Source organism: Montipora capricornis, chromosome 4, assembly GCF_036669925.1.
Source record: "Montipora capricornis isolate CH-2021 chromosome 4, ASM3666992v2, whole genome shotgun sequence".
Taxonomy (NCBI): domain Eukaryota; kingdom Metazoa; phylum Cnidaria; class Anthozoa; order Scleractinia; family Acroporidae; genus Montipora; species Montipora capricornis.
Genome location: NC_090886.1, coordinates 55,381,961 through 55,393,338, shown reverse-complemented (window position 1 = coordinate 55,393,338; position 11,378 = coordinate 55,381,961). Strand labels below are relative to the sequence as shown.

The window sequence follows — 11,378 nt, the reverse complement described above, 5'->3', positions numbered from 1 at the left end:
ATTTGTAAAATATGTGGAGCATTTTTGTGGGGGAGGGGGGAATCTTGAAGTGAGGGGTAAATGGTGAATGAAATTTTTTATTTTGTCTTATTGATGGTACTGAAAATTAATGCTGATGAATTTTTTGGCCAAACTTTGGCTTTTTTCTCTCTAGTTATGCAAGCTCGGTGGCTTTGTAACTGCTAGTGTCTTGTCAATTAGTGACAGTTAAATGTGCCTGCACGTGTTGCTTGTGCTTGTAGACTACTTTCATAATTGGCGACCACTTTTATATTCTTTTGTATTTATGTTAATTAGACCTAGTGCCCTCATTTTGAAACAAAAATTCTTTTGAAATTTTCTCGTCGTAGCAAGGCTAGAAAGGCTTATTAGCATTAAAACAAAATGATATCTTTAGTCGCCATTACGAAAGAGGTTTAATGTACATGCAAAAACCATCCTTAACTCCAGTTACTTGCCATCTGTTACTTTAACAAGTGCTGCACTTAAGTCTGTCAAAAGTGTCCCTCATTTTTGGTGATCATTCAAGCCAGATTCCTTGATACAACTGTTGCCTAACAGTAATCCAGTAGCCAAAAGAAACCAAGAGTTTGCTGAATATGCAAGTCCATGGCTAAGGTTACCAGTAAATACCTTGATTACCTAACGGTGTATTGGGACTTAACAACTATTACTTTGTGAAAGATTTAGCATTTTGTTGTACTGGTATTTCACAAGAATCTCTGTGGAAAAAAAAATCCAAGTAAAGCCTTAAAGTTTATTGTAATACCTTGCTTTTAGACTCAATAGATAGTCAGCAACTTTTCAAGGCCAAATAAACGTGTGTATTTTGAAAATTAAAAGGTGAACAGTTTTTAAAAAATGTTATTCAACACCTGCTCTGAAGTCTTATTATGGAATAATGAGAATATAAAATGTAAATCTGTTACAATGCTGGTGAGAAAAGGTTTAGATGAATCAAATTATTAAAGTATTTATATTATCATTTTGATATGGGTAATATTATTCTTTTTGGCAAATTCCCTGTTTAACCCTTTAACGCCCAATAGTGCCACTTATAGATTTTACTCGTCAATGGGGAACCCCACAGGGCTGAAAGGGTTAATCTGCTGCTGATTTGATGAGTAAGTTGTTCCAGGGTGCATGCCATTGAAATACTCATTTTCAATATTTTTCAAATACAGTACTCCAACAGACAAGAATAAGAACCCTTTATTGCTTTGTATAACTGGAACAATGTCTACTCATCAATTTGAATAAAATCCTTAGGAAAGTTCTAACCACAAATACAATGTGAATACACCAAAGCAATGTATTGCACAAACTGGCATCTAACACAATGTGAATTACATGCAGATTAAGCATAGTTACTAAAACAAGGAATGACCTAAAATGAGCGACAACGGTATCTAAAATGACCTACTCATTTTAGGTCATTTTAGATACAGTTGTAGCTCATTTTAAGTCATTCCTTGTTTTAGTAATGACAGCAAATTAAGGCAATGGTTAATTCATGCAAGATCAAGAAATTATATCTACAAAAGCGCAATACCATAAATATTTCTGGAGTAAAGACACCACTCCCTGTAAGCTCTCCTTAAAAGAGTTTGTGTTGCTTACTTAGGTTACAATAATGACAACTTCTTGATAATAGAAGTTAAGAATAACTGTGCTTTGGATGACTTGGTCCTGATGTGTATAGAGTTTTATAAGGACTGCTAAGACTAAACTTGGTATGATTTGCATGGTCCTTTGATCATGGGGAAGCCTCCACAGGAATTAACGACAGATCAGCTGCCTCTCTTTGTTCTCCAACAAAATACGTTTAACACCTTTAAGCCACAGTTTTCCACGGCTATGTAACCACTAACTTTTTTTCACCAAACATACATATACAAAGTTACCCATGAAATATCAGCCTATAGTTTACGTCTTCCTTAACCTAAGGGTGGTATCAAAAACCTCCTATATAAATTTTTGCAGTTCACTAACATCGAACAACTAAGCAAGTTCACAGCTGAAAAGAATTTGCTTTTACAACAAATGAACAGAGCCAACACTCAACATAGTGGTATACATGAAGTATTTCTTTCATCTTTGTTGTTCATGCAGTACATTTTGGAAAGTTTAAAGAAGAGGTCGAGAGATTCATCATTCATTTTCTTTTTTAGCTCAGAAAACCATGCTACTTCTTTTAAATCTAATAATGCATTTTTATTGTGATTCCTGAATAATACTTTTGAGAGCAGCAAGAAGGAGATTTTGCTCTCTGATCATCATGTCAGAAGGCAGACAATGATTTTCAAGAAGATTGCATAAACCACGATTAAACTAAAAAAATAACGATTAAAATTAGGTTTACAATTCAGCTAAATAAGCTAGGCTTAATTTAATGGTTTTTATACCACCACTTATGAAGTTACAACTACTTCAGTCGAAAAAACCACCTCCATCCCTTGAAACCAATTCAGTTCAGTTTGTTTCTTGTACAAGTTCTCAAATATACGAATATTCTTCTGAACACCTTCCAACTGCTGGGTAACATCGTCTTGAACTTTGGCTTGCAAAATGTTGCCAAGGATGCCTCCTTCATCTTTAGAAAGTTTACAGAGACAGTCATACTCTGCAGCAATCTTCTCCGGAGTTAGCTCTAGTCCGGTATGGCTCATCACTGCAATGAGGCATTCAAATGCTAAGTTGTCAACTTCAACCCACTTAAAGGTCTCAGCATCAGCCTTTCCTGAAACCGTAGCAAAACCTGCACCCGACAAACGGCTCTTGATCACCTGGACTTTGTGTCTTGGTCTGAAGCGACGGACCTGGCGAGCTGGTTTGGTAGCCTTGGCTGCTTCAGCGGTCCCATAGGGATTACAGCACAGGTAACAACGACATCGGTGCGAGCATCCTGAAGCATTTCTGTAGCAGGCACAACGTGTGAGGTAGCCACCTTCCAGGGTTAAGCAGAACTGGGTGCGCTTCTGGTTTTTGCCACTTCCACGTCCACAGCTACAAGAGAAAGCTGACTTGCTAGTGTTCAAACCTTCTGGGAAAGTAATGACTGATTCTGTGTCAAGCAAGCCAGATTTTCTATCAGGGCTAAAGGGCTGGACAACTGAAATTGATTCTGGAGTCTCTGCCTCTGCCTCTCCCTCTCCCTCATTATTGGCCACCTGGAAGTTGTTTTCCTCACCATCGACAGACTCGTTGATCACATCTTCTGTTTCAGCATCTGTTGGTAAATCGTCAGCAACTGCATCTTCTGGGTTAATCAGCTCTACTTCACTGGTTTGCAAGCTAGACTGGGTCTCATCTATTCCAGGCTCAGTTCCTGGTACAATTGCTATTTTCAAGGGACTATCAGTGATGGATTCTTCCAACGTGCTTTCATCCATGCCTGCCTCACTGTAAGCCATTTCAATGAGATTTGCCGCAGCTTCTTCTCCTTCATCACCATCCGTTGAAACAACTGAGGTATCCAGTGATGCTTTTCTGTCTTCCACTGACACGTCCAAGGACATGTCTTGCTCTGTTATGTCTGCTGAAGATGATTCCAGCACTGATTCACCTTGTTGTTCATCCTGTTGAAGGACAGCAGATTCTTCGACATCTTTAGCTTCTGTGCTGGTTTGCTTGTCTTCCCGAGTGCTGGTTGCTTTGGATCGTGTGCCTCTTTTACTTGGAGGTTCATAAGTTCCTTTAAGCAATGCCATCTTCTCCCTGTATCGCTTCCTGCTATCTCTGCGTCTCTCCAGTGGATCAGTCATTATCTTTGGAAGCACAACAGTGTTGCTTACGTACGTACCGACATCATAAAATCCTCCAAAGCCTGCTGCATTGTAAGCAACATGCACACATGAACCAATGATAATAGCATCCGAGGGCACAACAGGGACAATAGGAAAATGCTGAAGAGATGTAAAGACAACAACTGGTACTCGCAAAACCTTGGCTGCTGCAATTGGCAAGAGGTTTGACATTTCAGCTGAAACAAAGAAAATGCAAGGGATTACTTATTAAACTAAATACCTATAATTTAAATTTTATTTGTTGATGAAATAATTTCTTAAAAGGTAAAATGATATATATAAAGCTTTACAACAGCGTTGTAAAACGTAGTTAATGGAGCGTGACTCGTAACTCTAGCTATCCTCCACATGTCACGTTATTTCGTGAACATTACGCGACGCAAACGAGACATGAATGGATTCCTACATTCTAACAATTCGAACTGTGTTCCTTTATCTTTGTCTTTAATACTGTCTGCCTACAGTTATATCCTTTATCTGGATTGGCAAAAAGCAACAACTATCCCCATTCATGTCGGGTTGAGCGCTACAGAAGTTGTTTGTATTAGATGATACGTTAGTCACCATTGGTTTAGTCCTAGACATTAGTCTCAGTATAAAAGGTCTAGTAAAGTCCAAAGTATCACTCTGTGAGCTCTATAGTTAACTGTACCTTTAATGTTTACGAAAATTTTCCCTTTATGCCAACATTGTCTCTTGCGTTTTGTTATTGTAGTGTGTCTCAACTCTAAATACCCGCAGGAACTGCGACATTAATACAAGGCTAAAAACTACGAAAGTAAAGTCACTCTAAAAACTGAAGGTGATGACGACAAACTCATTGATTTCTACTTCATTTCTAGTGTTGAGTACAGGTGCTCATAGGTGAAAACCTGCTCCAATCACAATCTAGATTTGTGGCTGGCCCCCTTTCAGCCCACGTAAATAGTTGACTGGTTTCCTCTCCAGGTTAATTACACAAAATGCAATGTACATGAAATAATATTACTTCACCAGGGAAGCTGTAAATTCATGAATAAAGCCCAAGTGGACACTTTAAAATTGAAACAGCTGTCCAACAGATGCCTCAAAGTTTTAACTTGAATTAAATGCATTAACCTAAATTGCACAAAGGCCTCAAAAAGAAGGAAGGTTCTATACCATATATACTATCCTTAATAACGTATTTAGAATTATCAAAATCAGAGGGGACATTGGACAAACTTTTATCAATAGTTTTCAGAAACATTCCATACTCCTATACCTTTAAAATACCCTTTCTTTTTGAACGCCTGTGCCTCTTCTTTGAAGCTGATCATGTGTGACACCAACAGTTTGCTGTACTCTTCTTCCCTTGCCAGCCACTCATCACTGATAAGCTCACGTAACACAGAGACATTATCATCCAGGCTGTTTTCTTCATCTGTGTGATAACCAATGGAGGCAAGGTGCTGCTTGACTGATTCAATCTCAGGCAAATCACTTCTTAAGATGGAGTTGAGCCCAGAGCTGACTGCATTAAAAAATCCATCTGCTTCAGAACTGTCTTTCTTCTCAGGCAACACCATTAGCTGGTAATAACGAAGCATTTCATTAAGCCTTGCTTCGTGGTTGGACCTGTCGTCAATTGCACATTCATTGCGACTGAACAGGATAAGTGAACAGGCCATCAGGTGTAACAGACGAGGATTGATTGACACTTCATTTACAGCCTGCGTCTTGAGAAGCTCCCACACTGACATCAAGTTTGATGCTCTAGCAATGACCTTCTTGAGAGCTGCCTCGCTTAACCTGCTTTCACCATCCTTTGTCTCTAGGTCAGCTTCTCGCTTGTCGTCAAATGCATCTAAGATCAAACACTGCAACGCAAGAACATCGAACGAGTAACTTGCAGAAGAAAGGAGATCATTTCCTTCATCATCATCTGGCTTGATGATTCCAAATCTTTCAGGAGTTGGTACATAATCACTAACTTCCAATGTACCCCTGTACTTGGTAATAGGCCTCACAACAGCACCAACTGGTGTTTGGTTAGCTCTCCTTTCATTCCACACGTAAAGTAGAGTGGATATCAGGGCCAGGGCCATGTCAGCATTCAAAAACTTTCTCTCCAATACTGGTTTTAAAATTTCCTGTAGATCTTTGACAGTTTCACTTCCTGCACAAACTGGGATTTCTGAAAGGCAGCCAGCTTCAATGTGGCTTCTCAACTGAACAATCTGTCTTTGTGCAGCTAGTGTTAAGACACGCTCAGTTCCTTCAATAATCTCTTTCCAGCCATTCACGTAGGCATCAATATTTTCAGTGATGACATCTGGTGGAGGTGTCTTTTCCTGACGACTTTCACCTCGGTCTGTTGGGTAACGCAAGCAAAGAGAAAAATCACGAACAGCAGCTTTAGTTAGCTGATTCCCTTCTCTTTTCTTTGCTGGGATTTTCCTTATGACTCTGTGAGTAGCTTTTGATAACTCGAACTTGACAGGAATGTCTGACCCAAAGATAGACTGAAATTGCACTCTGGTTTCACAACATTCTGGGACAAGGATCATCTCCAACTGATTTCCTTGCTGTTGAAATCGCATTTGCAGCCCCATCAAGATATCGAGCACTTCACTGAGATCTTTCTCTTTGGTAAACTTCCATGCTATGACTTGGCCTTTTTCATTCATGACTGTGTAAATGTTTTTGTAAAGGGTCTTCCACTTGCCGTTGTTAACTTTTTCACCAATTGTAGTGGCCACCTTGAAGTAATATCCTGCAATAATGTATTTAGCAGACCACTCACTCATTCTTTGCATGTAGAACTTCTCATTTCCTTCAAACATATGCACTATGCTTGACATGATGGTTTCCAAGGAAGGCACTTGAGAAGTCTTGAAGTCAGGAAATTCTTCAATTTCTTTGGGATTTGCATCTGGATTTTTTTCCATATATGCCTTGACTTCGACATTATACTTGTGCTTGCGATCTTCATACATATTACGATGCCTCTGAATTAGAACTTCTTCTATCTCATGAAAGGTCATCCCAGCAAACACACAGGAATGCACCCAGTTAGCCAGCTCACGTGTGAAGCCTGTTCTATGCAGCAGAAAAAATGGCACTTCATAAGATGATGGAATGTGATCAATAACCCTTGGATCATGAGAAATGATCTTGTGGCCTTTCTTGCATGTGTACATACGACTCACCAGCAATGTACTTCCTTCACAGCAGTACAGCACACGAGGAACATCTTGTGTTCCACGAGCAGCCTTCCACCTTCCATAATTGGACTTGCTACTTGTATGTACTCGCAGCACACAAGTTTCATTGTCATGGATTTCGTGGGGACAAGCTAACTCAGTCATGTTGGTGACTTGGCCAAGAGGGTCCCACAAGATTACTGAAGGTACCAAAAACTTATCAGGTCTTGGGGGACCTGGATCATCTCTTGGAACTGGTATTGGGGGCAGAATAGCATCAGCAGACAGACCACCTTCTTTTTCTTCATACTTCTTCAACAGTGAGGTAAGATAGTCCGCTGTCTCAACTGTCAATCCTTCTTTTTGCATCTGAAAATTAAGGTACCAAATAAGTCGCTTTAAAAAGGACAACGTCTCATTTTGCGTTACAAGTTGTGGGGTCTGGTCAAGAAAAACAGTAAGATCAACTAGAAATAATATAAGTAAACATTCAGACATTTTAGCACAGACACCTCAAAGCCGCGAAATAATACCGAAACGACACCATCTTCGAATTCATTTCTAACGTCAGTGTTTCGTTATTCGATGCGGTTCCATCGTTCTTCTGAAGTCACTCCTCTTGCCTTCACCATCTTCCGATCCTGGGAGCTTGTATAGTTTACAATTCTGGCGCTCGAGGTCGTCAATTATTCCACGAGGCGACTGAACATTAATCGGCAAATAACCGACAACACCAAGATGAACCATAATCTAGTAAACAGCTCGAAAAATCCTAACCCTTCTTTCTTCCCCTTCATATTTTTACTCGGGTAGCTTGATAAAACAGCTGACATGAAGCACTTTCCGCTTTTGTGGAAAGTGAAAAACACTTTCATGAGTCCTACACGTTGACTACTTTGCATAAGAGTCCAATACATTTTTTTAACTTTTATGCTCTTTTCTTAAAAATAACCTCACAGATAAATGAAAAAGTCAAATTTATTGCTTTTCCTTCAATTTAGGGTGCAATTAGGACTTACCTTGTGGTGATTTTTCGCTAAATTTCAAGAGTCATCAACGAAACATCAAGACTCCATGTGAAGCGTAAACGAAACTTGCCCAAGGAGTGGTCACTAACGAGAGTGGTTACCAAGCTATGGCTGCAGTGATGTTTGGCATCTCTTGTGTATATTGACTCCCTTCTTATGGGTCTTCGAATTTTTTCCAAGTTAAACTTTGTCTTAGGTTTAGGTTTTACTTTAATGATTGTAATAGAATTTATTTTACTGAACTTATATGGGAAAGAAAACGATCTAAACTTTCTCCGACCAACGGCAACCCTTGGTCCTGTAGAGGCAGTTAACAGATACGATGCAATCGACGACGAAAGAATTAAACAAACGGTCGAAAATATTGTTCCATCGAGAAAACAACCGAAAGTGGAGAAACGCCAAAGCTACAACGAAGAGGAAAAAAGGTATCAAACTTTCAAGAATCACTTGGATCCAGAAAATCACCTGACTGCATGCTTTCAACGAAGTCTAGCTTCGTGCACTGTACAACCCTACCCCTTCTATACATACAAGTCGTACAAAACTTTATTTAGCTCGAATTTCAGAGTAGCCTTGTGGCTATTATCTCCGAGAAAATGACACTCAACGGAACTGAACAACAACAACTGTTACGATTCCGAACTGGCCAGAGGCAAACCAGCTGGCTATTTGCAAGTGCAGCAGCAAAGCAGTCAAGATTAACTTCAACTAGTGGTCAAAGCGGGAACCTTAAAATCTCAAGGCAAATGCCCTTACCACTGGGCAGCACTGACAGGACTGTTTTCTCAATGACTGCATGGAACTTATAGGGGCAGAAGATGGTGTAACTACAGCATGATACAGGGCCCACTTTTTGCATATCATTGAAAGAAGAAAGTACCAATAATATTACATTGTATTGACATATAAGGCTGCAAGTTAATTTGCACGTGGTGGCCCAGAATTCTGTAGTCCTTTGAGATAAACGTCTGAATCTTAATTAATAATCCATTTCTGCTTTTACATAATTGACCGAAATGCATTGGCATCAGCATTTAAGTTTCAGCCAAGTACTGGAGGTTTGTTTACTTGAAATGGTACAGCCAGATAATTTCGTAGCCTCCAAGCAGACATTCTCAGGGATTCGTCACACATTCCTCCTTCCTCGTGAGGGAGGAGCATGTGACAGAGCCCTTAGAACATCTGCATGGGAGGCTATACAATTTCTTTGTCAGCATATTTTCATCACAAATGTGTGCTTTTGTAAATATGGGATGAAAGTGGAACCCGTTGTTGAGCCCAGACAACAATGCATCACCTGACCTTGTCAAAGGAGAGCCAAGATAAGTAACTTTTGTGGCTCAGTGATAAAAGCATCTGACAGATGTTTCAGAGGTTGAAGGTTCAAGTCCTCCCTGGGAACGTGAATTTTTAACCTGTCCTTTCCTCTGTTGTCAAGCAAGAAGCTGATCAAGTGGGTTATTATTAATTTTTAACAACATGCATCATATAATTTTTTAACAGGACACTCCTTTCAAAGTCTACCATTCACGTAAGTGCTGTAGTTTGTGGAGAGCGAACAGTGGAGGCAGCAACCATGCTTAAATCTACCACAATATTTACTAAAAGTATCGTACAGTTTCACATTGTTGCAGAGGATCATCTCCATCCTGAACTAGAGAACATTCTTGATCAGTGGCAAACAGTTCAGTCAGGACAAGTTCAGTTCAAACTCTACTCTTTGCATTTTCCTTCTGGAGAAAAGAGTGATGAATGGAAACAACTTTTCAAGCTTTGTGCAGCACAGCGACTTTTTCTCTTGGTGAGTATAACATTGGTATGATTGATATTGCAGGGAAATTTCAATGTGGGTGCACAGAGATCTAGTAATGATTGTAAAATTAAATAATATTATTTAACCCACTGACTCCTAGATAGATGTTACTCTGTCCAATGCCACACTATTTTACTCATCAATGGGGAGGGGGGTGATTCAGGAGTTAATGGTCAATGGGTTAATTATTCATCTAAGTTATGACCAATCAGCAGGTACTATTTGAGTCACATGTACTCCTCTGTAAACCCCTGACTACAAATCAACTGGGGTTGATGAATTATTAAACAGTCTTCGGCGATACATCATAAACGCCCTTAAAGATCAGACACAAATATTTTATCTACTTATTGTTATTGCAGGATGTGTTAACTTCTGTGGACAGTGTGCTATATTTAGACACAGACACACTTGTATTGAGACCAGTAGAAGATATCTGGAACCATTTCAAACAGTTTGACAGCTTACAGCTTGCCTCCATGTCTCCAGAAGGAGAGGAGTCCTCCATAACATGGTATCCCAGATTTGCACGGCATCCTTTTGCTGGAACAAATGGAATGAACTCTGGGGTCATGCTCATGAATTTGACCAGGATGCGAGCATTTCCATGGACAGAAAAGATTCTAGAAGCCTACCAAAAGTACAAACTCAGCATAACTTGGGGTGACCAGGACTTGTTGAATATTATTTTTCATGATCATCCAGGTAATTTTAGCAATTTATACTGCTTAAGGATTACAGCTTTTCGCCAGTGGGTTTCATCAGAAGCACATCACCTTTAAGCGTGTAACTTGCAATTCTTTGTTCATGCGTCCAGTCATGCGCTTTCGGGGAGAAGCACAGGCTCCGGTTCCTGAACAGCCGCTGTTATTCGAGCCTAGAGCAGGAACAGCATAAAGATGAAATACACAGTGAAGGCCTGGGTTTGGGTTGTGTACCCAGACCATTATTGGTTGTGTACTTTTCAGGCATTATTTTCTGGGTATTCTAGTTTTTACCTCTCCTCAAAAAGTGCTTAGTGCATTTGAAATATGCTAGCCACTCATGCTCAAGGCCAGGGGCTTGAGGCACTGTGATTAGCAATAAAGTAGTGCTAATGCTTGAAACATCAACCACTCTCTTGAGCTTCTTAGTTGCAATTTGACTTATATCATCTACTTGATGTTGGTCAAATTTGATAAAACCAGATTTGTGTGCATTTTGTCCATACTGAGCATGCATGTTGGATTTGGAGGTTGGAATTTTTCTTTGTGCACGTGTTTGAATACTTTGAAAGTTCTCCATTGTTTTTCTAAGAACTCCTTTTCTGCTTGACAATTCTGCCATTCTCTAGCAAAAGGGTCTTTGATTTACTGTTCTAAATGTTAATAGCAAGCATTAATTGTGTAGAGTTTACTCCTAGAACTGCTGTACGTGTACTCCTGTGATTGGAACTATCGCCCAGACCATTGCATGTATGGAAACAACTGCCGTGCAGCTAAAGATAATGGAATTTCAGTCATCCATGGAAACAGAGGAGTGTACCACAATGACAAACAAGTCTTTTTTAAAGAAATTTACACTA

General features: G+C 39.7%; 2 protein-coding genes across 6 annotated transcripts in view; one reads left to right on the top strand and one right to left on the bottom strand.

Moving 5' to 3' along the window:
* Nucleotides 1–1,194: 1,194 nt before the first annotated feature.
* LOC138047576 (uncharacterized) lies at nt 1,195–8,118 on the bottom strand. 5 transcript variants are annotated; one of them, XR_011131875.1, is made up of 4 exons: nt 7,990–8,118; nt 5,050–7,339; nt 1,489–3,982; nt 1,195–1,387 (listed from the first exon to the last, which is right to left on the bottom strand). XR_011131875.1 is itself a non-coding variant. In XM_068894487.1 (3 exons), the coding sequence occupies exons 2-3, from the start codon at nt 7,337–7,339 to the stop codon at nt 2,412–2,414; spliced, it is 3,861 nt and encodes a 1,286-aa protein (XP_068750588.1). In that variant the 5' UTR covers nt 7,990–8,118; the 3' UTR covers nt 1,195–2,411. The 5 variants fall into 5 exon arrangements, 3 of the variants coding, with proteins under 3 accessions (XP_068750588.1, XP_068750589.1, XP_068750587.1); XR_011131874.1 differs by lacking the exon at nt 7,990–8,118 and adding an exon at nt 7,483–7,777; XM_068894487.1 differs by having other exon boundaries at nt 1,195–3,982.
* LOC138047578 (glucoside xylosyltransferase 2-like) overlaps nt 8,070–11,378 on the top strand; it is a 4,079-nt gene continuing 770 nt past the window's right edge. Inside the window, exons 1-4 of the mRNA XM_068894491.1 lie at nt 8,070–8,426; nt 9,505–9,802; nt 10,177–10,519; nt 11,217–11,378. The exon at nt 11,217–11,378 is cut by the window's right edge and continues 770 nt beyond it. Coding sequence (XP_068750592.1) covers nt 8,155–8,426; nt 9,505–9,802; nt 10,177–10,519; nt 11,217–11,378 — 1,075 coding nt within the window. The 5' untranslated portion in view covers nt 8,070–8,154. The remainder of the gene's footprint in view (nt 8,427–9,504; nt 9,803–10,176; nt 10,520–11,216) is intronic.